Below are 26,999 nucleotides of genomic sequence, written 5' to 3' on the forward strand. Positions count from 1 at the left end.
AATGGTCTTTTTAAAAATGAATGTAGTAAATTGTTGGATCCGTCCCTGATCGAGGACGTTCCAAAACACCAGGCCCCAAGTGACTGTGGGACTGTCGATTAAAAAAATATATTCCTCAAAGCAAGCAACCACGTTAAACACGCAGAAACAGAAGCAAGGAGCTATCAATGGTCATTAACCTTTTTGTTTACCAAGAAAAGGTCATAACTTTTGGCTGAATTTAAAAAGATTTTTTAGATAATGTAATAAGCTGAATTGGCATTTGTTATTTGGTTGAACAGGCTGAAATTATTAAGTTACACAAATTACTAAATTTGTTAGGTGGAATTGCTTAAAAAGGTTTAAATTGTGAAAAATGTGAGGAAACGGGGAAAATATGGAGAATGGTAGGTGAGCATGCATAGATCCAAATCTAGTGGACACTGACATCTGATGAACTACTAATTTATCTTTTATTATTATGAACTAGAATCTCTTCACAAGATTGTCATGATCTTGATCGTGTTCAGGGACCATTTACCTTGTAAACTATTTTCCATTCTACTATTCATGCACACATGTTAGTTGTTACGATAATTTTGGTTTATATCCAAAATATTTAGAAACGTAAGAATGTAATTATCAGCTCCTTTGATTACCCGGTTTACCTTAGATCAAAGGTCCCAAACCCATAACCTAGACTAATCTTGAAACCCATAATTATATCTTACACTGGTGTATCATAAGTTGTAAAGTGTATTAAAGCTAATCACTATTCGGTGGTGCTTAGAGAGATTACAATACATCTTAAAATATTTATGTTGTAATAGTTATAGTCTCTACCTCCAATAATTCCATTATTCTAATTGGTGTACGTCTAGATATCAGTTTTGATATGGTATTTTTTCCAAAGCGTATATTTAAATTTGAATTTTGTGTTAATGAACAACAAAGATTTGGGTGGTTGAACAACCCCAGTTTACATCTTCGAAATATTTACATTATGTAATAGTACAAGTTAGCAGCTAATCAATCAGCGATGATAATCTTATAAATTCGTACTTTTTAGATGGACGTAGGCCAAGTCTGCATCCACTAATTAATTACATTACTATAATGGATGTAGATCTGAATATATGTTTATGATCTTGGAAATTGTGTTGGTATACAGCTAAATACGGAGGCATTTTTCTTTTATCTGTTCGTTTTTTTTGAAATCTTACATAGTATATACATAGTATATACATAACACTCTTGTGTAATAACTTTAAACATAATAATAGTTTCAAAAAAAAATTAACTTAATAAAAGAAACATTTGTCCTTCCAGGCATACACCAATCAAACATAATTCTTTTCTGCATAAACCGATCTCGATCTAAGCCAGTGTTTCTTTTTCACTGTTTGGTTAAAATATCTAAGATTCTAAATAGCAGAGCATGGTAATATAAAAATATCTTTTGAATGTTTTTGTGTTTCCAAAAAAAAAAGAATGTTTTTGATATCTGATTTCTATAAATCCTGAGTTTCGTACGTGTTTAAATGTATGAGCTAACGAGCTATGGGTCTACCAGGTCAGTGTCTAGCCAAATGAGAACATTTTGATTCAACACAATTAGATAAAACGTATTGTGGCACTTGAACACAACTCATCAAATTATTAACATAATAAAGACAATCTTGAATGAATGAATAGTTTACATCTTCCAATTGGAGCAAATGAGCCTATGTATCGAAACCCATTCTATTTCAGTTTCTATCTGATTTATTGGCCCATAAAAACAGTCCACAACGTCTTGGGTCAGACGACAAGAAATCAGAGGCTGTGCTGAACTTGTTGTTTTTCAAGCTTCTAATCATGTTGGGCCTCCAGAAGTAGATATAAATAAATCGTTTCTTTTAGTTAGGCTTTTTCTTCCTTTTCTTATTTGATTTTATTTAAATAATATGCAAAAGATAAGAGAATATTTTTCTTTCTTTTTTGATCAAACGGAGAATATTTTTCTTTTTTCGTTATATTATTGGAAGACAAAACGAGACACGTATTCGGTACATTAGTATAATTGTATAAAGCCTTGAAATGGAAAGCATGAACCGTCAAATCTTGAACCTCCACTACAGGTTTTGTTCCATATCGAATTCTTCTTCCTATTATTTGGTTATAATCTGGAAAGAGAAATAAAGTTAAAACTTTTTTCTCAATCAGATGGTATACTAACACACATACAAAGCTTCCACGGCTACTAAATGAATGGATAAATTGATTTTTAAAAAGAAATTTGCAATATAGTTAATTACGGTAACAATATAGTTAATTTTAATAAATTTGCAAAAGAAAAATATAGTTGATATTTATAATTAGGGAAACATAATTTCATAAAATCATGATTATAAAACACAAGTATGTGAGAATATGTACTCGCTTTGATATATATTTTTTAATTAAAAGCTACGCTATAAATTCATTGTAAAACTGTTTTCCTGATATCTATAGATATTCACTCGTTTTTCTTTACCAATAACAACCCTACTTTATTTGTGAGAAATCCAAAATTCGTCATTCTTTCAATTTATATAAATAATTTAACTGTAACAATTTGATATATATAAACCAGCATGCATTTCTATATAATATTTTCACATGAATTTTTTCTTTCACTAAATCTTGTATCATCTTTCCTTTTCTTCTTTTTACATTTTCAGCGTTGTTGTAAAGGTACTTTTGGGAAGACGAAACATGAATGAAAAAAAAAAGTAGAGTAAGATCTATTTCATAGGTAAGATGAAAAAACACAATCCTAGCTAGCTTAAGGAACGAAGATTGTATACCCTCGTCGAACAATTCTATATCTTATGTTACAATAAAATTGTTGGATCAGTGGCAACCCGAATACGAACTCATAAGTCATGACTATTTGAGATTGTTTGCTATCGCTATGTTCTCCTGTTACTTATCATGTTCTGTTTTGTTCTTTCATGATTTTTTTGCCTTAAACAATTCTGTAAAATGTGTGTACAACAAGTTATTACTCAATAGAAAAGAAAGTTTATATATATATATATATATACAAAAACAAAAGTGCTTCATATGAAAACAATGTAGGATCTCATATGTCTACGGTGTTTCACGGACATTCGAGTTATTTAGCAATGTCAGTCGTTGTGACAACATGATTATATGTACGTAGGCGAGTACGTATACATGTTCATTGCGTGATATATATAGTATATATATATATGTACATCTAAATTTTTAAATTAATAATATAATTTTAAATTAGTTAGAGACTACATTAAAATGAGATGAATCGAGTGGTGGTGTATGTACAAGTGTTGTGATGCGTGGGTGATGATGGTGAAGGATGGTGCTCTTCGTGTGGAAACCACACTCTTCCTCTTTTCTTTATTGAATAACCTCTTTCCACTATTTTATCTCACTCTAATCTTCGCAATGCTTTCCAATTCACCAATCCATTCCGTTTATTGCTTTATATATAACGAAACCCTACTTACATATGTTCACTATCTATTTGTTAACAGGGGTTTTCACTTTCAAACGGATATAATTGCTTATTTTGATATTCAAGAATCTAAAGGCATCTCTATCCCCATTCCATTTTCTTCTTATAATATAAAATAAAAGTGAATATGAAGTAAAGAATACTTCAAACTTCATATCATTCTACAATAGAGTTTACTCCATTAATTTTTTTTTTATCACTCCATTATAAAGTAAGATTGAAGTATTTTTACTCTATTTTAAAGAAAAAATGGAGTTTTACATTGAAGATGCTCTAAGAATTGGTATCGTGAATAAACATCTGATTCGTATTTGATTATTTAATAGTTGGATTTTACTGTTTTATATTCGATATCCTCGTTCAATCTAATATGGATTTTCACTAGTAAGGGCTAGCTAGTTCTATACGTAATGGTGTTATTCTCTCAATTTTTTCTTTGTTTATGTAGTGGTATTATATACTGATTTTCATTTTGTTAGTTTCTTAAAGCTTCTATTGTAACTTGTTAAAACAAAAACAAAAGTAAATTAACTGTATTTCGTGTATATTTTGGTTGAGTTTAAATACATTAGTTTCCAACTCTGAAACTTCTATAAAAAAAAGTCCAAGAATAAACCATTGCTGTGCCAATATATAATATTTTGATAAATCCTTTCAATTTTTAATAACTTTTGGTCAAACACTGCTACGAAAATCTACAATTATTGATAACTTTTGGTCAAACATTACTAAAATCAAACTGTATGGAAACAGTGTGTCTCCTTCCCTTATTTTCTCCTTTTTGATTCCTTTCTTTATAAAAAGGTATACAAAACTACCAAAAACAAATGAGAATCTAAAAAGAAAGAATTTTAACCCCCAAAAACTGATTTGATGAGTATGATAATAAAGATGAGAAAATTCTATAATCTGTATATGTTGACTCTCTTTAATTACTATATGTTTGCATACACTCTCATGATCCTTCTATATTATCTCAACATATACTTAGCTGATGGGTTCATCTCGTTGATGTACTAATCCACTACCATAAGAAAATATGATAATAGTATTTTTTTTAAAATCAGTAGGTAATGGATAAAAAGTTGATGAATAAATATGCTCAACATAAATGGGTTAAAGATTGCGAACATCAAATGCAAATAATCAACTTGAAAATTCCTTTTTTTCCTTTATTTAAGTATGTTTTTCTTTTTCCCTAGAAGACATGCATGCCTTTGCTTATGAAGATGACACAACATCTTCTTATGTAACTGCCTCTTTTGGCCTCACTTAGGATTTCTATCTTAACTATGCAAAATGGTGAGAAAACATTCATGAATGTGGCTTTCACATCACCTTTCTTTATAGCTTCCCATTTCATTTTATTTGTAATTATATGTTTTGTCCTGTGTACTTAATTCTTCAACGATAATGCTATCTCTTTTTTTTCTCTGTTGTTCGTACGCGGTCGACCAACTTAGCTTCTTGAATTCGATCGAGCGAATTTATATTAAAAATGTTATTCCATCGTCTAATTTTTTTTTTATAAATTATCAAAATATGCTACTGCAGCTAATTCGCTTATCGTATTGTTCATAGTTAGGGCTCATAAATTCGCTTATCGTATATATATATATATCATACATAGGATAGGAAGGGTCAAAAGTTAACTAGAAGATCCATGCAAACCGATTTAGTTTATGTCATTATACTATCATGTCATTTTTTCTAATATAGACACGAAGCTAGTATATGTATCATGTATGATTGTATCTAATCTACACGAATACACGATCAAATTGAAATATAATTAGAGGAAGAAAATATCAATGTCTCAGATTACTACATCAACCCCAAAAAAACATGTCTATAATTGCCGCTCTTCTATAAACATGATTGTAATTTTATATCTGATTAACCCTAAGTTAGTGCCGTTTAGTACATTATTTTTCTTTCCAATATCATAAATTAGTACCAACAACAAAAAAAAACATTTAGTGGTGATGCTCCACATATTGTCTCCACCGAGGCAAAAAGTATACTCCAAAACCTCCATAAATAGAATAAGCCTGGGCGTGTGTTCTCCACACTTACACGACTCTCTAGCTCAAAAAAAAAAACACCAAAAAATATTGAAAAAAAATGGATCAAGGTCGTAACATGGACATAGAGAAGGAATCAACAGCAACCTTTGACTACTCCAAACGCGCTCAATGGCTACGTGCCGCGGTGCTGGGAGCCAACGACGGTCTTGTCTCCACCGCGTCGTTGATGATGGGCGTTGGCGCCGTGAAGCATGACGTCAAGGCTATGATTCTCTCGGGTTTCGCCGGAATGGTGGCCGGAGCTTGTAGCATGGCGATAGGAGAGTTCGTCTCCGTTTACTCTCAGTACGACATAGAGGTAGCTCAGATGGAGAGAGAGAGTGGGGAAGTGGAGAAAGAGAAGCTTCCTAGTCCACTACAAGCAGCAGCTGCGTCTGCGCTTGCGTTTTCCGTGGGTGCGATTGTGCCTCTTTTGGCGGCTGCGTTTGTGAAGGAGTATAGAGTGAGGATCATTGCGGTCGTGACTGCGGTTACCGTGGCGCTTGTGGGGTTTGGGTGGTTAGGAGCGGCGCTAGGGAAGGCACCAGCGGTTAGGTCTTCGGCTAGGGTTTTGTTTGGAGGGTGGCTTGCTATGGCTGTTACCTTTGGGTTAACTAAGCTTATTGGGTTATATGGACTTTGAATGGCTCGTAAGTAATCTATTGATGAGATCATGAAACGTGACAGTGTGTTTTTAGTTTTATTACAGATGTAATACTTAGATTTGATGATCATAGTGTCTGAGAGACCAGTGGATGTTGTAAACTATTACGATGGCGCGGTTCGTTTTATTTCCGGCAACTTTGATAGGAAGTTTCTGTAGTAATAATGCAAACGTTTACGCTAAATCGGAAACAATAATCGTTTTGCTGATAATATAGTCTCTTTTTTTTTTGTCTCTGTGCTGATAATATAGCTATGATTGCGAATTTGTGATTTTATGGAAGAATAAGTTATGGTTTGTCTATAAAAGATGCCAATAGAAACAGTTGACATGATTTAACAAGTTTAAATATATTAATCTCTTGGTCATATATAAGTTGTGGCCACTCCTAACAAGATATGAAATAGTATTGGATCATATCATATATTTTAGACATTAATTTTAGGTGAATAGTAGGATCATACCATATGCTGTTTTTTTCTTTCTTGGCGCAGTCAAAGAAAAATATACATTAAGTTTTTAAATTAGTTAAATGTTTAGATGATATATAAACAGAAATCCTTGGAAAAGAACAAGTAGTATAAAGGTTCATATTAGATACAGTAAAGCAATGGACCAGAGTTCAATAGATCGATCACTCATAGCATCATAACTTATCAATGATCTTGACAACATTCATAAAGTAAGAAAAGAGAGATACTTTACAATTGTTGTCGTATACAATTTATAAAATCTGATGTATATTATCTCTATTCATGCTTTCCAGTTTCCATATGCTTTTATACATCCCAAAAAAAATATATATATATTGGTGCCGTAAACAAAAGGAAGCTTCCTTCCTTCCTTAGGTTTTGAGCCAAATAAAAACGCTTTGAGCTAACAAATACTTTTGTTTTTCTCTTTTTTACTCAAGAAAGTTAGTAAGAAATATTTTCTAAATTGTGCACAAAAAAAAAACATTTTCTAACAAAATATAGAGAATATTTTTTACCGGCTAAAAATTTTATTATCAAATTATAAAAATACGAAGATATTACAAAATTAAAGAATAAATTTTTGAATAAATAAAAAAAAAGTGTTAGATGTTAAAGACATGAATTATGGATGTTTTTAATAGATTTTATTCGCAAATGATTAGTAATTCGTTAGTTTTTTTCTTGAAAGCTGGATACTAATTCGTTATTTTTTTGTATTTTCTATGTGAAATTGTTGTTTTTTCATTAAACATTTCTACTTCAACATTGGTTTACAAGCATTTTCAATTGCAATTTCTATCTCCATTTTGCATTTAAGTGAACTCTTATTTGTTTGTAGCACTTCTTTAGAACTTGCCTGTATTTGTATAAACACAGATCATTTGAGTTGTAAGTATATCACACGATGACAAGTAGAAAAACCAAAGGAGTTTTTCTGGAATCAAAGCAACATTGATGTTTTTTGAGTTTTTAGACAACACACGACTGAATAAAATACACACCACTAGTCACAAAGACCTTCTTCATAGAGAGGACACAAAAGATTTTTGTTTAAAAGAGTCTTCCTTTAAGTAAGGCTTCAGATTCGAGTTTTTTTTAAGCTCAGGTTGTCCTCAAAGGTGGAGACACCAATATCACTCCATCTCCTCTCACAAACAGATACTGAATATTGCGCTTTATCGTCTGCAATCACACACACCAAAACATATTACAGGGGAGATATGAGTGTACAGTCTAAACAGAAACTCATTGAGCTGAAACTTGAATATATAGGAGATATGAGTGTAAATAAAAGCTAAGAGACACTTGTTCTCTATTACATCATCCTTAACATGAGAGATATTAACCCATCAAATATTCATGAAAACCATAGATTTTTAACACAAATCCTATTGTGTTAACAAAGAGCGTACCCTGACAATCTCTTCGTAGGTCTCGTCATCGATTTCTACTGTCGTGATAACTTCTTCAACATCCCCCAGAATCATGTTCAAATGCTGATCAAACGCCTGTCCGAACAAACACAAAGCAGAATCAGACATAAGCGGGGAAACCTAAAGTCACCAACTTTGAGGCTCAATCCATCAGAACATTACAACCCAGAAGCCCCAATTACATCTAATCGCCATAAATCGAAAAGCTTTTACTAAAAATCGAAACTTTCGAAAAAGGCGCAAAACCCTAGAGAAAACGTACGTGAAGCTTGCCGCGGAGTTCGCGGTCAGAGCGGAGCTTGACATAGATTCTCTCGTCGAGACTCAGGCGAATCAGATCTAGTGGCTCCCTCACGGTGGCGTCTTCCTCGCCGGACATTGTGTAAAAAGCTTCTCCGAGGGTTTCGATTAATCGCAGCCGGAAACACACTCTCTGAATCGCACGGCCGCTTTTTACAAACCCAGTAGAAGCTTAAACGTTTCATTTCCTATAAAGGCTTGGGCCCAGGCCCATTTAAGGCCCATATGTTAAATAAACTCTTTGAGCCCGGACGACCATTTTATGCTCAACGACTTGATGTGAATCGACCAATGTCGCTAGACGATACAGAGGCAGTGGATTGAGTCTAAGTGGTAACAATTATACATCAGTGTATTTAACAGTTTGCTTAGCTTATAACATTAGGCATTTGTTTATTCTAGAGGTATTGTTTGTTTCCGTATTTCTGTTGCAATTTTATGATTATATGTTTCCATATATAGAAAGTGGTTCTATATGCTTAGGTTATGTCAGTGAGTCAGTGAAAGGGACAAGAACAGATAGTTACTTGTCAAAGATTATGACTGCTCTAAATTAGCTTTCTTCCTTGCGGAATTGATTCTCTCTTAAGGGGATGAGGCCATGAGATTTTAGGTCACTGAAGTATCTTTTTGAATCTGCCTTTTGGTTTTAGGGAAAGAAAACAAAGCAACACAAAAAATTTGCAACTTGTTTGGCTTTGGAAAATCTAAATTTATGATCAGTGCTAGGAAAATACAAAAAAATAATTACAAGCTTGGCCCAAAAAGTTTTTTTTTTTTGGCTAGTAAGAAAACAAAATTAGGCCATGACATTAATATGTTTACTGATTTCTATACCCACCACATTAATGATAAAAAGCAAATTCCATATGACAATTTGATCAAAAAGCCTTTAGTAATATATACAAATTGGAAGAAGAAAGGTTAAAAGTATGATTTATGTGATGGAAGAAAGGCAAATGAAGAATGTGAAATGGCCTTTGTTTTTTCTGTCTTTCACCTCTTTTGCCCTTTCCTTATTCACAAGAGCCTCTCCTCTCTTTTATCTTCCAATTTGTTTTGCCTTTCTTCATCTTTTCATCTCCTTTCGGCATCTTATCATTTACAAAAAAGGTTCTAATTAACAAACGAGGCATGCAATATAATTGCCCTTCATATGTTATACATGAATTCAAGGTAGGATTGTTAATTAGCATTTCCACAGTGTTTGCTTAAGTTATACTTTTGAAAAAATAATCTTTTACTTGACGTTAATCTACCCTTTAATTTCCATGTCTCAACTCCAACACACAACCTGATTCATTTTTAATAAGTCCATAAATAAATAATGAACCGTATCTTACTTTTCTGCTTCTTATAAAATTAGGTTTTGGGAAAAAATATTTGTTCTGTTTCAATCTAATCTAAATAAAATTCTGATAAGCATAATTTACAAACAAAACGAATAGAAATTTTTAGTATTTATTAAATCTGGAGTTAATTACAGATTTAAAAATAAATTCAACAGATATATACACTCCACATCATAATTACATGGTAAGATCAAAGTGGCGTAGATAACTCACAATCCACATGCCTTCCCCTTCCCATGTGATTTTCTATATTTCCATTTCTACCCCTTATTTTCCTCTCCACTGGTCTTTTACCCCGATTTTCTTACACCCCCTCCACTCGCCTTTACTATTATTATTTACCCTATTTTATTATTTCTGTACATTATTTACCTAATTCACGTTTACATATATCATGAAGCATCAATATATGGGTCAATATGGATGGTCATCGTCAAATTTAATTTCTACTTTGCCTAGTAGCTTCATGAAGGTTGTGATTAAAAAGTTTTTTGTTTCTCTTATACATGTGCCATTGCTCGTAATTTAAAAATGGACCTACCAGCTTTTATATATATACAAAAGTTAATACCAAGATATTTACCCTTTTCAACTTCTTAATGAATCCTATATGTGGACCTAGCATCAACCCTTTTCTCCTTTGTTGAAAACTTTAAATCTTTTAATTAATATGTAGGCAAACTCTATTTTCCTTAATTAATTGCTAGCCTTACACTCGTATAATTGTTAATCTTCTTAGTAGCAGAATCTATTTATTTATTTTATTCTTTAACTTATACAAATATATGTTTATTCTCTGGGATGACTTATGAATCCTTAAATATTGCTTTCATTTCTGAATTAGTTTTGTCTGCTATGTACAAATTATTATATACATTTTGCTCTATGATATATGTAGGTAGATCAAATAACACTTTTTATAGAGGGATGTAGACATGTTAATCATCCCGACGATCGAGTTATCAAACCATCCATCCACTTTCACATTGTATCTAGGTTTAGCTAGTGGTATAAGTATTCGTTAAGTAAGCCGCATAAATATTCGATTCTAGTTCAACTTAGACTTTCTATAAAATGTAAATATCTGCTGGAGTATATGTACTTTAAGTTTGTAATACTACTACAACCATATGATAGTTTTTAATATGATATTTTGCATGAAGAAAATCAAAATACCCAATATATATGTTGGGACTTGGGAGTCTATTAGTCTACAGATACATTTCACTGTTTACGACTCTTTGACGTTATTGGCTAGCATTTTTTATGTGCAAATGTTGGTGCCATGTTGGAAATTCAGACAGGTGAGTAGATTATAATTAGTTCGGACCACACTGACACATAGGTTCATGTGTGTGAGTCATACTGTGGTGATTTTCCGTGCACAGGCATATTTGTGTGTTTACGTGTGATTTTCCGTTCGAGTAATCATGGTAACTAAAGCTGAACATAATTGTCATCTAAGTTAATACTACCATTTTATATTAAATGTTGTTGTAGAGAAATTTTTCCGTTACAAAATAAATGTTATTAATTTTATTCAGCAATTTTTTATTGGTGAAAATATGATTAAGTGTATAGGTAATTGTGTTTTTATGAAAAAAATATACAAAATCAATTATTTCTTTAATTTGTGTCCACAGATCCAAAACGACACTTAAAATAAAACAGAGGGAGTAGATTTTAAATTAATACTACTAAACTAGTTTTCTTTTCTTTCTCAATTACCTTATAGGAGGTAAAAAGTTGATGGGAATGAGATATAATTACAAACATTTTTCACTTTCGTATTGGGTGTAATTACTGTAGTAAATTCTTCTTGTGTAATTACGAATAATTTTATTTATTTATTGAGTTTGCTACCGAGTTCTTAAACTGTCATTTGAAAATCTAGATTCCCAACAGTGTTTTAAACTCGCCATTTTGAAAATTACTAGTCATATATACGGATATAAAGTTACTAAAGAATAAAGTCTTTCTCAATTATCTTATAGGGGGTAAAAAATTGATGGAAGTGAGATATAATTACAAACATTTTTCACTTTCGTATTGGGTATAATTACTGTAGTAAATTCTTCTTTTAAAATGGGTCCATTGTTTCTTACTCAATCCACTTGCATGTTTCTTCTTCTTCTTTCTTTTCCACTTAAAATTTACTATGGCCCGTTCCTAATTAAATTTACACAATTTTGAGGCTTTTTGGTTCTCTTTGAACAAAAAAAAAAAGATTCTCTTTGTACATTATTTCTGTTAATTTTATTTATTTATTGAGTTTGCTACCAAGTTCTTAAACTATCATTTGAAAATCTAGATTCCCAACGGTGTTTTAAACTCGCAATTTTGAAAATTACTAGTCATATATACGCGGATATAATGGTACGCAATCCAATACTATTTCTGAGACTATTATGGGGATGATTGGTAAGTACTGTAGCTTTATATTTTTTGCTGTAGAATTTAATCTGTAGATTTATTTGCTGTAGCTTTCCTTGCTGTAGATTTCTAAAGCACTAATTTTTTGCTCTGGAAATAAAGCTCTCTACAGCCATATTTTGATTTTGCAGAGATTTTTTTGCTGTGAGTTTTTTAAGGAAAGCAAAGCTCGATTGGTTGAGATATATAGCTGTAGACTAAATTTTGGCTGTCCAGAGCATCTACAGCCCCAACCAATCATCCCCTATAATGTTTGTTTTCAACTCCGAAGTGCACTAACGAGAAAGACCCACGACAGATAAATATACTTTTTATTATTAAGTAGAATAAGATAAAAATTGTAACGTTAGGGCATCAGTGAACCCTTCATGGGATTCACACAGATTTCCAAAAAAAAAATATTAAAATAATGAATAGTGTTGAACTCCATCTCTTTTCAGTTCTTCCCACTGAACCTCTGTCCAACGAGTTCAACACTGTAGCGCGGGTCCCACGACACGTGCCGGCCCGCGACTGGTCCGATTAATTATTATTATTATTTTTTTTTTTTTAAATAAAAGTTAAACAGAAAAAAATAATTAAAAAATACTTTGTGAACCCCATGGGAGGGGTTCACTGATGCAGATGCTCTTAGAGTCGAGAGCCATGCGAGAATCGAGTGGCTATTATATCATTTCGTAGAAAATCATATTCAATGCTTTTAGGAGCTACCAAAAGGATGGTCCCTGGTTTAACATTTCAATACATATTCATGTAATCCATTAAATATCCAAATCGTTTACCATGTACGCTGTGCTAGATAGGCTGACGACCATAATTAGTTTGGATACAATTCTTGCTCTCTTTGATGATTTACATTTTAGTATTAACTTCAAAACTACAATTGTGTTAGTAAATTAATATTATGGAAAATTAAAAAAAAAATCAAGTGTCTGGAGAAAAAGTATTTGATCCATTCGAAGAATAATAAATTGAACAACTATTATTAAAAATCAGTTGTTGCAAACCAACAATAATAATGTTTAAAAAACAATGTTTTCTGTAAACAACAAAAAATGGTATACTACGATTATAATTACTACGTAATTTGTAAGCTATAAAGGAGATAAAGAGTCTGATCCTCGCTAATCTCAAAATTATGTTCGAGAGTTTTGTTTTAATTGATGCTTTATTCGTGTGATTTGTTCGTTTTCCCCTTACATATTAGTAAAGGGTCACGATTGTTAACCCTAATTGCACCTCCTATCAAAATCAACCAGTATACATATTTTCTCCTTGTAAATATCTGCAATGCATGTCCTTTTGCTATATATGTTGTCACACTCTAATATGTTGGGTCATTAAACATAGACCCCTTAAATATACTAGACTTGACCTAAAGCAATTTGTTTTTCAGTAATAAAATAGAAAAAAATGTAAATATAATTTGTTATAAACAAAAAGATAGAAAACATACAAAAATGTTTCACATGGTATGTATTTTTTTTTTCTGAAAAGACATGGTATGTATTTGTTCCACAAGGTTGTATATTCATGGTATTAACTTAACTATTGAAATTGATTGTGTTGGTCGTCATGTTTTAAGTGATCAAATTATTGATTTAGTTAATTAGTTAAATGACGGCCGTCAAATCGGTTCAATATGATACAAAAATTAATAAAAATATTTCAAAATAATAATATAACGCCATAACGGAAGCTATGTATGGCCTCAACGGGAAATGGTGACCATTTACTTCAATCCCGAAAGCGACTTGCATCTAACCACTTCCCTTCTAACATCCCTCGTCATTTATATTTTTTTTATTGCTTTCGTTTGGGTTATTATTATGATTTTATCAAAAAACATCATATATCCGGATTGATTTGAAATCAAGCCCGTGTTTATAGAAGACTGTAGGCGATCAATACTTGTGGCGATTAGAATAATCTTTGTATGTGAATGTGAGGGGGACAAATCCAGATCAGTAATCAGGATGGATTAGTTTATTAATGAATTATTTTAATGTTTGAACTAAGAAAACAATAAGTAAATAACACTCAATGATTAAAGGTCAATGGGATCCACGTTAGGGTCAATAATGTAAATTTAACCTTCCGAAAAGCAAAGTTGATCCCCATCTCCACCTATCTTTTTTACGGTTTACCTCTCTATTATTAATAAGATATATAAAAATATCATAAACTAAATATAAGTTGTGATGATGTCTAAAACATGTAGGTTTGTTTAGACACACTGTATATTTTTCTTTCAAATATTTTGTTTTATTGTTCGAGTTGGATTTCAAATCTTGTATACATATGGCTTTAATATGATTATATGGTACTGAAACAACGAATGAATGTACGTTGAGACTTGAGAGTAATAATAAAATGAAACAACTTCGAAACTAAAACAAAATACGTTTTTGCTGGACGGACAAAAACTAACTAATAATAATCACCACCGTCTTTATCCGCAGCTGTCAATAGATGTCTGTATTTTTATTATAGATATATATCTGTAATAAATAACTTTCTTCAAAGAAAAAAGAATATAATTGGTTTAAGAAGTAGTCCCCCAGTTTCCTTCGTATATACTCATTATATTTCAAAATACATGATATTTCAGTTTGATGTACTTAAAAAACAATTTTAAAATTTTAAAATTATTTAACCAATTATAAAAATGACTGTAAAATCTGATTGATTACATAATTTTCAATGAAATTAAAGATAATATAAATATAACAAAACATCATCAATTTTAAAACAAAAATTATTAGAAATATTTTCTTAAACATTATCTATTACGAAACTGAAAAATGCCTTTTTGTGCTTACTTTTCATCATTACACATACAAAAAATGATACATTGATACTCTTGATTTTTACTTCACATCCCCCATCTGCTCTCTTTCTTTTCCTTATTTACTCATTTTAAAATCCAAAATTTAATCTAAAATTAGTTTTATATGCTATATTTATTACACTCAAATTTAGTATATGACACGATAACAATAATACAAATCGCTATATTACAAATTATAACCATACTATTTATTAGTTTTAACGTAACGCTTTTCCAGACTATATTTATTAAATATAATATAATACTTTTTAAAAGTATGTAAGTAATTTATTATAATTAACTATATTAAATATAAATCTTTCTGTAAAATTAAAAGATGATTTTTTGGTCAACTAAAAAAGATTGGCAATATATTTTTCTATATTTCAGCTAATTTACCTCTGTATATATATATATATTATTACATGATCTTGAAAGAAGCTACTAAATCTCATTTATTATATATTTTCACATTGATACGGTTCAACTTAATACTAATCATTAATGTATTACTTTGTAGAAATACCAAAGGATCATATGATATGATATTTGCTTATTGGTGAGTATTAAGTTTAAAATTGCCCAAATATCAATCTTAATCACACATTTCAGTATAATATTTTTATTTCGGTAGTAAGTAAATACCAATTTACCCAAAACTGGGAATATAAAGGAAAGAGAAATTTTGAAGATTCCATTTTGGCTCAAATAAAGAAAAAGAATCAATAAAAGGTGATAAAAATAAAATAAAATAGGTAAAAGAGAAAGAAATATATAAAAATATTTATAGAATGGCTCCTTGAGATTTACAAGCAGATCCCATCACCAGAAAAATTAAAATAAAATAAAAATATAAAAATTAACTTTAGGTATTTACAAAACTCTTAAACTCCATAAAACCCTGCGCCTAGAGATTACACTACTCTTCTTCCTCATGTAAACTCTCTCTCTCTCTCTCCCTCTGTACCATTCTTTTCCCTTTCTTCTATGAATTTTAATTTTTCCCTTTTTTAATTTTAATTTTTTTCATTTCTGTAACTTCTCGTCAAAGACAGAGAGGGGGAAAATACAAAAGAAGTGAATAAATTAAAAAAACTTAACGATGGAGTTTGGTGGTGGTACTACTACAACCACATCCGCACCCGCAGAGGCGCCGCCACCGCCACAATCGAACGATGCGGCCGCCGCCACAGAAGCTGCGGCAGCTGCAGCAACGGTTGGAGCGTTCGAGGTGTCGGAGGAGATGAACGACCGTGGTGGATTCGGAGGAAACCGGTGGCCGCGGCAGGAAACGGTTGCGCTGCTCAAAATACGATCTGACATGGGAATAGCGTTTCGAGACGCTAGCGCTAAAGGTCCCTTGTGGGAAGAGGTTTCAAGGTGCGTTTCCAAGTCGCGATTTTGTCTCTTTTATTACACAAAGCTTGTGTCTTTTTTAAGAGTTTAAAGATCTGGTTTTCTATAGAGTTTAATTGTCCCCAGATTCGGTTTTGGTTCAGTCTTTTCTTCTTCTTCGATAGTCCAATTAGATAAAATTTATCGATGTGAGATTCAGATTCGGACACGACAGTTCTTTGAAGTGTGTCTAATCAAAATTTCAAAACTTTAATTTTAATTAATTTTAAGTGTTAGTTTAGATAAAATAAGTTGGGTCATGTTTTATTCATGAGATTGATAGAAGGAAGAGTCTATCACAAATTCAAACTCATGCGGATATGATTGATCCACTCTCTCAACTATATATCCTCATTTTACTGAATTTATTATTATTCAGACAAGCAAAATTCGTGTCTTTTTCATGAACAATTCAAATTGTTAATTGTGATTTTATTTTAATTTTCAGGAAAATGGGGGAACTTGGTTACATAAGAAACGCAAAGAAATGCAAAGAGAAATTCGAAAACGTTTACAAATACCACAAACGAACCAAAGAAGGTCGTACCGGCAAATCCGAAGGCAAAACTTATCGCTTCTTTGATCAGTTAGAAGCTCTCGAGACTCATCACCAACCGCAAACGCAACCGCCGCCTCTACGACCTCACAACAACAACAGCTCCATGTTCTCCACTCCTCCTCCGGTAACAACAACTATTATCCCCCCGACTACTACACCTTCGTTTCCAAACATCTCCGGAGACTTTATGTCGGATAATTCGACATCTTCTTCGTCTTCTTACTCCACTTCCTCCGACGTGGACATTGGCGGAGGAGGGAGGAATAAGAAGAAGAGGAAGAGGAAGTGGAAGGAGTTTTTCGAGAGGCTGATGAAACAGGTTGTTGACAAGCAAGAGGAGCTTCAGCGTCAGTTCTTGGAAGCTGTTGAGAAGCGTGAGCGCGAGAGAATGGCTAGAGAAGAGTCTTGGAGAGCTCAAGAGATCGCGAGGATCAACCGCGAAAGGGAGATCTTAGCTCAAGAACGCTCCATGTCCGCGGCGAAAGACGCCGCAGTCATGGCGTTTCTCCAGAAGTTCTCAGAGAAACCGAATCCTCAAGGTCAGCCGCAGCCGCAACCGCAACCGCAGGTTAATAACAACAACAATCAGCAAACGTCCCAAACGCCCCAACCGCCACCTCCTCCGCTTCCGCAGCCGACCTTAGACACTGCGAAAACAGACAATGGCGATCAGATCATGACAACTCCGGCGTCTGCTTCCTCGTCTCGGTGGCCGAAAGTGGAGATAGAGGCGTTGATAAAGCTGAGGACGAATCTCGATTCAAAGTATCTAGAGAACGGACCAAAAGGACCGTTGTGGGAAGAGATATCAGCGGGGATGAGGAGGCTAGGATTCAATAGGAACTCAAAGAGATGCAAAGAGAAGTGGGAGAACATAAACAAATACTTCAAGAAAGTGAAGGAGAGCAACAAGAAGCGCCCTCAAGACTCCAAGACTTGTCCTTACTTCCACCAGCTTGATGCTTTATATAGAGAGAGGAACAAGTTCCAAACCACCACCACCAACAACAATGTAGCTTCTTCTTCCTCAACTAAACCGGATAATTCGGTTCCCTTGATGGTCCAACCGGAGCAGCAATGGCCTCCTGCTGCAACGGTGTCTCAAGCTGATCATCATCCTGCTCAGCCGTTGGATCAGAACTATGATGATGAAGAAGGCACAGATGAAGAAGACTATGATGATGAGGAAGAGGACGAAGAGAATGAAGAAGAAGAAGGTGAGTTTGAGCTAGTGCCGAGCAATGATAACAAGACGAATAATGTGTGATGAGGATAATGGTTCAGGGTTCGAACAGGATTGGTGGTGAAAGATTTAGTAATCTTTATTTTAAGTTTTGATACAGAAGATGAGAATTTAAATATTGGATGGGGGTGCTTTTTTTATTATCTTTGATTTTTAAGTTATACTGAGAAAAAAAAATTGAGTGAGTTTAAAAATAAATAAATGTGATTATTATTTTTTTTGAGGAAAAATAAATAATGTTAAAAGATGGGGACATGGTGAGATTTTGATAAGCAAATAATAAATAACTGTGACTTTTGTAATATTTTTTTCAGAACCTTTAAATGAATGGTTCTTGTTGTAGATGATGATGATGTGTAGTATTTGTCTTTTTACATGTTATTGTTATTGTTTTGTTCTATAAGTAAGAAAAAGAGTAATTATAAGGTGGGATTTAGAGACGAGAATTACTAATCCTTTTTCAGTGACAGTTTCCTTGGTGAAATAAATACAAAATACTTTATATAATTTAAAAGAAACAACTATATATAAAAAAGAAGATGCCAAGTTCACATGCACATAATGAGGGAGAGCGTGGGGTCTGGGGTCCACGTGGAAAAAGGAATCTTATTAATCTTTCATCTCCTTCTCTTGTCTTCTTCTCTTCGTTGCCCTAAAACGCAAGACTCTCTTTCTGTAAGGGTACTTTCGTAAATTCTAGTTTCGAACACATGTGATAGATGATAGATCCAACGATGTCTACACGACACACTCTTATTTGAGACGATGATTAATTTCTAAGTCCTATGACACATGTTTGGTTGCATTTCCAGATCTGTATTAACCAAAACTTGATGTATCTACCAAATGATCGTGACTCGTGATGTGTGGTGTATACTTTACTAAAGTACACAAACACTCTCTCGTGGAGTCTTAAGGGATTAACACATTATGGTTTTGATTGAGTTAACTAGGTGTTTAAAACTTTTTTGAGTTATCATCTGACTAATTACTCATAACATGATCGAGTTGAGTTCGGTAAATGAACATTCAACATGTTATAAAGTACTTTGCACATTTTAACAATGAGATCTTTACTTAGGTTGTACGTTTAAGTAATATATATGTATATTTACTTGTAGATTACAGAACTAAGATGCTGCTACTAATCATGATGGGTTACTCCAGTTCATATCATATATTAGCTGTAAATGAATGGATTTTTTTCTATTATACTACACATTTTAATCACTAATTCAGAATAATCACTGAATTCAATAAGTAAAATGTTTGTTACTTTGCCACAAATATCACATTCATAGTACCACTTTTCATATTTACACTAATCACTTTTACTCTCACTTTTTTAAGTTCGAAAAAAAAATGTTCGTTACTGCCATTAGCAATGTTTACGATAGCACTGAGAGATATCAAACCATAACTAATTAACTAAAATATAAACTTCCCAATCTTTGCATTAACAAGTTAAAAAATCTGTCAAGAAGTTGATAACATAGCTAGCCCTTATCTTAATTTCCATTGTAGGGGTTCGAACCAGGCAACCTGCAAATGACATGAAGAAATCTGTCAACAAGTTGGTTAATTTCATATAAATTTTAAACATATCAAGATTATCTTATGACCATATAAAAATCAACTGATTCTTAGTTTTTTATTAAATACTCTCTCTCTATTACATTATACATATTTAAATAAATTCACATACGTTAAAAATTGTATTATATCTTTAAGAAATCATTTGACAATTTGTATATAAATCAGTTGAAATTTAAATTATAGTTTTTAATATTGAACTGAATATTAAAACCCTAAAACAACAATTACTTTAAAACAAACTGTTTTTAAAGGATAAATATTTTGATCTTTACACTGAAACACTATCAACTTTTTTTTCTTACATTTGTCTATGACACTTTACAGCCTTGACACGAATCTACAGTCTCCTGCAACCTTCGAAGAAAGGAACACTACCATTTCACTGTAGTTGTAATTTATTGTTCATCTCTAACATTACATTATATGACTAGTGTGAGCCCCCTTTCATTTGTTTGGTATGTGTTATTGTTTATTTGGATTGGATAACAAATGCAAATTATTCTGCCTACGTTTTCTTTTTCTGTAAAAGTATCTTCTCATTCTCTCAGCGCATAAGCACGTCTCAGTTAATTTGTACCGTTGAAATAAAAGTATCTCATTAAATTAGATCGAAAGTCGGAGTTCAAAAAATGATTAAACAATGCAGTAAGTAGATTTTAAAGTACACAAAAGGATATGTTGAAAATATATGTCTTTAATTACTAATTAGTACTCCTTCCGTTTTAATATACATATATTTTGTGAAGTTTGGTTGTTTCACAATAAAAAATGTTTGCATAAATATATAACTTAAACTTTATTAAAAATTTATCAATTGATTTTTTTATAATTAAATAATTAGTTTTAAATGTATTTTACTGATACTTTTGATAAAATGTAGTTCTCTAATTAGTATTTATGTATTGGGATAAAACATTTTATAATATGAAACATAGGAAGTAGTAATGAAAACTAATATTGAAAGTTGATGTATGAAATATTTGCACGTCCAGAAATTTCTATATGTTTATTGGATGTTATATCGACCTTATTACTCACTATCAATGTCTACATAGAGTTGTAATGAGATCTGATGTAATTTTGACTTAGTCCGGCTTCATTTACATATTAGTTACAGATTTACAAATCGTGATAAGAAAAAGAAAAAAAAAATAAGTGGAATTTGTTTTTCAATATTTATTTATTTTGGCTACTCAAAATATCCATTTAGAAGTTTTAATATTTTGGTTCCATTTTGACCACTGGAGTTTAAATGTTTTTAGAAATTGGAATGTATTAACGCATTTAGTAATACTCCTATCTATTAATTATCCTTGTTGAGTTACACATTTTAGAAAGTTTGTTTACCAAGAAGTTTTATATACCACGAAGTTTTGAGTCTTGATCATAGTTTCTTTGGATAAAGATCCACCAAATTATGTAAACTAGTTTAGATCCATTTTCTTTGGAAGCTTCTTCAGCACACTGATAGAGCCACATACATTGCGTAAACTAAAATTTGTACTTTCTCAAAAAAAAAAACTAAAATTTGTAGGATACTTTTTTTTGTAAAGTACCATAAGATAATGACTCTATAATCAATTATACAAATATATAAGATTATTCGTTCTGATGAGTCATTATTATTGCAAGAATATACCAGGAAATTTGTGTAATGCGTATTAAGATGATTTTAGACCATAGATATGTAATGAATTCGAACAATTTGTGGCACCGAGTAAGTACCTCCATGAAAAGCAATCAACAAGTGGACAGCATTTGATCGCTGTATCTCAAAATAATGTTCTCCAATCATTTTTTCCACCCTATTTTCTGTTTCATGTCACCGTATTATTTACTTTCCAGTTCCACAAACGTTATTTAGTCATTATATTAAATCAGTAATGATTTGCACTAGAAAATAAAAATAAGATATATTTTCTTACATTAGAAAACTATAAAATAAATAATCTAGATATATAGTTTGGTGCACAGTCATTTTAGGATACCCCCCCCCTTTTTTAATTTTACAGTAAATACAATGTATTGTTGCTTTTTGGCTATGAATTTAAGGTCTAACTATAAAACATTTATATTAATTTTTCAAGATTTAATTCTAGCTATAAACTAAGTTTTTGTCAAAAAAAAATTGCGACGTCTTTGCTGATATTAATCACGTATTCCATTTATTTATTTTTATCTTTTCTCTGTTATTTCATGTATGTTAAGTTTGACAGTAGATGTTTTGAAAAAACCTATTTGATGGAATCACATCTAACATTGGTTGAAACAACTCGCAAAAAGGTTTGCAAAAATATAGGTTGTCAAAAAACTATTTACCAAGAAATAAAGATACGAAAAATGAAATTTGAATAATTCAAAGTAGACATGTAAAAGAGAAAATGATATGTGAAAAAGAATGGTGGCTACTTATTTGGAACGGAATCTTCTTCTTTTTCTTTTCCCTAAATGTTTATAGTTTCCATTTGCATCTATTTTCTTGAGGAGCTTATACAATGATGGTATGTATATTTATATATAAAAGGGCAGTTAAAAATGTTATATAATTTATATATACATTTTAACAAAGAAAAGATATATAATAGATATGTTAAGCATATTTAAAAAAAAAAGATATGTTAAGCATATTTTCCAAACCCTTTCAAATGCAATAGGACGTGGTCTTACCCTAATTTATAAATACTTGATAAAAAAAAGTTATCTTATAATCCAATTTCAATTCAAGATATTATTAAGGCCCCCATTATTAAAAATATTTCTGTAATCAACCTAAAAGAAGTGACATCTGAAAAGGAAAATGAATATTTTTGCTATAAATGGTTTTTCGAGAAAATGAGTTTGCGCAAAGCATAATATCAAAGTTAGACTTTTACTTTTGTTTTGACATAATAAACGTCAATATTTGGTGGGAGGACAACAAGAAGTTTTTCACTTTTTGGGCAAATGATTTCTCATGGCGTTGAGGAGCCAAAGTCTATCGTGTAAGACTTTGAATTATGGCACGGAACATACTAAACCTAAGATTTTCGCAGCTGCAAAATTTACATTTATTGCTTATTTTCAGTTAACAATTTTAAAATATCGAAAAATAATCAAATAATGTATAAATCTCATAAAACAATAAAATTTTGTTTATCATCGATTTTGACACACAAAAATAAGATTAAGAGGAAGGCATAATATTATTTTACAATATATCCTTATTATTAACTTATAAAAAGATTCATCTGATATACTCTAATTTTTTTTAATTAATATAATTATACTATATTTCAAATTTTCTAAGATATACAAGTTTTAGGTACTCATTGAGTAATATATATATATATATATATATATATATATACCATTCAGAAAACTTATGCACTTCATTTACCTCCATGTCTTTTACTCTTTTTCTCAAAAAAAATGTCTTTTACTTTTTATGTAATTTTCCTTTTAACTTATCATTTTGATTGGACAGTCTTATTAACTCTACTCGAAATATTACAAATATAATGTAGTCTTTTCTTAGAAAAAATCACTGTACTAATTCGAATATAATGTGTAATTGTTGGGTCCACCTCGTGGTATGTAGGCACATATTACAGAAAGAAACGCACCAACGCCATCTAGCACACGGAATATACGTTTGCTGAGATGATTTAAGGTAATTCACATACTCGAAAATTATAATGGGGGGAAAATACGAAGTAAAAATCGAGATAATATTCCAAAGAAGGTAGAATGATGAAAACGACGACCCAATTTTAATTCGTAGGTCCAAAATTTTATTAGCTTTGTAGGGTAGCCATGGATATAGATGTATGATTACCCTTGGCTTCTCCCTACCAATTGAGCCAATAAGTATTCAAAATTCATCAGTTGATACCATTGAATCTTGTGGCTCTATATAATAAGATAGATACACATGGTAATCTATATATATCTACATTTAGTGAAATATATGTATATATAAAAGCTTATTATATTAAATACCACGAAAAGGAACAATATAACTAAAATCAAGCCATTTACTTACATTTGTTGTATATGTTTTATTTTCTTCAACCCATTGTGAAATTTAACAGAAAAGTATATAGAAAGGTAAAGATTATAAAAATCACTTAGGTGAAAAGATTATTGTTTATGTCCATTGGTGAAGATGTTTTGTTCAACACAATCTCGAACTCACTTGTATCATTGTCTCCTTCTCCTTCTTCATCTTCATCTTCATAATCATCTTCTTCACTCTCTCCTTCCTCCTCACCTTCTTTGTTACCAACTTTGTCCCTCCCATCAGTCTCAAACTCAGTTTGAGTTTCTTGTGGAAGAAGCAACTGTCTCTGTGGGGTCACCATTAGAGGCAACATTGGCAATGCTCCATTCTTGTTCCTCTCATTGTACAAAGCTTCAAGCTGGTGGAAATAAGGGCAAGTCTTGGAATCAAGGGGTCGTTTCTTGTTGCTCTCTTTGACTTTCTTGAAGTACTTGTTAATGTTTTCCCACTTCTCTTTGCATCGTTTTGCGCTTCTATTGTATCCCAATCTCCTCATCCCTGCTGATATCTCCTCCCATAATGGCCCCTTTGTACCGTTTTCTTGATAGTTGGCTTCAAGATTCTTCCTTATCCTTATTAGGGCTTCGACCTCGGTCTTAGGCCATCTTGAAGAGCTAGGAGATAGCGAATGGTTCCCCATCTTCATTGTTGCATCTAATGGAACCGGCATTGGCTCTTTACTCTCAAATGTTATTGAATGTTGTTCACTTTGATATTGTTTCCTTTGAGGTAATTTTTGATTCTGCTGCGGTTGCTGTTGTGGTTGTTGTTGTTGTTGTTGTTGTCCTCCTCCTCCAGAGATTTTGTGTAAGAAGGATATGATCGCAGCGTCTTTAGCTGCGGCATTAGACCTTTCATGGACTAGTGTTTCGTGTTCTTTATTGATCCTCGCTACCTCTTGGACCTTCCAAGCTTCTTCTCTTGATATTCTCTCTCTTTCTCGATTCTCCAAAGTTTCCAAAAACTTTTTTTGCATCTTCTCTTGTTTCTCCATCAACTCTTTTGTCAACTTGGTGAACAATCCTTTCCAGTATTTCCTCTTCTTTCTCGATCTCTTTTCTTGATCTTCTTCCTCGTCAGATGCAGTAGATGAAGAAGTTGAGCTCGAGAAAAGATTCAGCGACGAAACATTGTTTAGCAAGTCATTCGAAGTTGGTTTAAAACCAGTATGATCAGGTGTAGTTGCATGGTTGTTGCTATAAAAGGGGAAAGGTGTTGTTGGAGGCGGTTGCTTGGCTAGGAAGGTAGGGTTTGTAGCGATGGGTTTCACACTAACCTGATGTTGTTGATGTTTCAACGGTGAAGGAGTCTTTTCGGTTGATGGATGGTTAGAGCTGATCCACGGTATCAAAGAAGTGGTTGCGGTCGTGGTCGTGGTCGCTGCAGGAGATTTTGCGGGTTGCGACTCGAAAGCTTCTAACTCTTCGAAGAACCGGTAAGTTTTGCCTTCAGATTTACCCGTACGACCTTCTTTGGTACGTTTGTGGTACTTGTACACGTTCTCGAACTTCTCCTTGCACTTCTTTGCACTTCTCTTGTAACCAAGCTCCATCATTTTCCTATTTATTTATCAAACAATAAGACACGTAAGAAACAAAAAAATATCTTATTTATTGTAAGATATTTACATGTAAATTTGTAATTAGTATATAAATATAATTAGCTAGGCATATAGGAAATTCAAATTAAATTACCGAAAATATGTTATCATAGTAACATAGACATGTATGTATATCCATAAATATGTAAAATATACAGGATCATAAAATTTATTTTGTTTTTCAATAGTAAAGATGCATGTAACATAAATATAACAAAACCTGGAGATTTCTTCCCATAAAGGAGCTTTAAGAGTAGAGTCACGAAAGGATTTATCCATCTCCGAACGTATCTTCAAGAGAGCTAAAGTCTCCGGTCTTGGCCACCGGCTTCCTCCTCCTCCTCCACCGCCTACTTCGTTGGTTTCCTCCATCTTCATATCTTTCTCCTCCTCACCCAAACCGCCTACACCGCCACCGGAGCTATCTAACAGTCCTGAAGAGTTTCCAGACATACTTAAAACTTTAGTTTGGATCTCCTCAAGGAAATTTTAGGAGAGTTTGAAGAGAAAGACGAAGTTTGTGGTTGAATTTTCTGTTTTTTTTTCCTTCTTTTCTATTGTGGTTTTATTATAGGGGTATTTAATTGGGTGGGATGGACCATTTATCTGATCTTATAAATATAATACATCTTTTGTACGTGATATTTATTTTGTATATATATTTTTCTTCTATTTCACACAAAGAGGAGTGGGACTTAAAAAGAGAACTTGTTTCGCTTTCCTTCTGTCTTTTTTAATTTGGGAATCTTCTCATTGCTTATTAGAAAATTTTGGTACCAAAAAATAATTTCGTATAAAATGAAAATTTTGTATATTTTATCTCATAAAGATGTATGGTTCATTGTAACATTTGATTAATGATTGCTTGGTCAGACTTTTCGACAATAAATTTTTCAGAAACTCTCGTCATGGATTTTAGTACCAAACTAGTTAAATTTTTTTTAAAGTTTGAAGTGAATTATATGAACTGCTAAACTGAATTTTGCAAACATCAAAATTATGATCCAATACTACTAGGAACAATTCCTCTCACTATCGATTCATATATTTTTATTATTATAATTATATAAAACGTATTTTAACGTGGATGGATAATTGGACGGCATTAAATTACTGTCCCACTTAGCCACTTGTGACCTGTGAATTATTTAGTTTTTTTTTTCTTTGTTTACACATATTTTAGAGAGGTTTTTATATTTGGTTACAACTTACAAAGCAAGTAGAGTATATTCATGGTAAATAGCTCAATAAACAATCAAAATGATGATTCGCATTGAAATAATATTATAAGATTGTGAGCTGTGGAGAAGCCTAAGAATATTATTACATTAGTGTTTTAAATGATTGATATCATAATGGATGCTTTTCGTTTAAATTATTATATATATAAGTGGAAAAATAATCAAAGGTAATCAGCAAGAACAGCTGCAGATAGAGACGATAGGGATAATATTCGTTTAGCGTGGGCCCGCGTGGACCCAGATAAGCTTCTCACCGCCGCTGGATCAAACCGC

General features: G+C 32.1%; 4 protein-coding genes across 4 annotated transcripts; 2 read left to right on the forward strand and 2 right to left on the reverse strand.

Moving 5' to 3' along the window:
* The first annotated feature begins 4 nt into the window (after nt 1–4).
* LOC103832138 (vacuolar iron transporter homolog 2) lies at nt 5–6,798 on the forward strand. Its single transcript, XM_033276197.1, has one exon. It carries the CDS (start codon nt 5,624–5,626, stop codon nt 6,206–6,208), a length of 585 nt encoding a protein of 194 aa, XP_033132088.1. The 5' UTR covers nt 5–5,623; the 3' UTR covers nt 6,209–6,798.
* A 787-nt stretch (nt 6,799–7,585) lies between these two features.
* Nucleotides 7,586–8,629, reverse strand: LOC103832139 (sm-like protein LSM3B). Its single transcript, XM_009108098.3, has 3 exons — nt 8,401–8,629; nt 8,118–8,213; nt 7,586–7,887 (listed from the first exon to the last, which is right to left on the reverse strand). The coding sequence occupies exons 1-3, from the start codon at nt 8,515–8,517 to the stop codon at nt 7,807–7,809; spliced, it is 294 nt and encodes a 97-aa protein (XP_009106346.1). The 5' UTR covers nt 8,518–8,629; the 3' UTR covers nt 7,586–7,806.
* Nucleotides 8,630–15,679: 7,050 nt separating this feature from the next.
* On the forward strand, nt 15,680–18,597 carry LOC103832140 (trihelix transcription factor GT-2). The gene is made up of 2 exons (XM_009108099.3): nt 15,680–16,433; nt 16,897–18,597. The coding sequence occupies exons 1-2, from the start codon at nt 16,156–16,158 to the stop codon at nt 18,272–18,274; spliced, it is 1,656 nt and encodes a 551-aa protein (XP_009106347.1). The 5' UTR covers nt 15,680–16,155; the 3' UTR covers nt 18,275–18,597.
* A 5,198-nt stretch (nt 18,598–23,795) lies between these two features.
* LOC103832141 (trihelix transcription factor GT-2) lies at nt 23,796–26,738 on the reverse strand. The gene is made up of 2 exons (XM_009108100.3): nt 25,706–26,738; nt 23,796–25,444 (listed from the first exon to the last, which is right to left on the reverse strand). The coding sequence occupies exons 1-2, from the start codon at nt 25,936–25,938 to the stop codon at nt 23,953–23,955; spliced, it is 1,725 nt and encodes a 574-aa protein (XP_009106348.1). The 5' UTR covers nt 25,939–26,738; the 3' UTR covers nt 23,796–23,952.
* Between the last annotated feature and the right edge of the window lie 261 nt (nt 26,739–26,999).

The sequence above is a fragment of the Brassica rapa genome, chromosome A07, assembly GCF_000309985.2.
Source record: "Brassica rapa cultivar Chiifu-401-42 chromosome A07, CAAS_Brap_v3.01, whole genome shotgun sequence".
Lineage (NCBI taxonomy): Eukaryota > Viridiplantae > Streptophyta > Magnoliopsida > Brassicales > Brassicaceae > Brassica > Brassica rapa.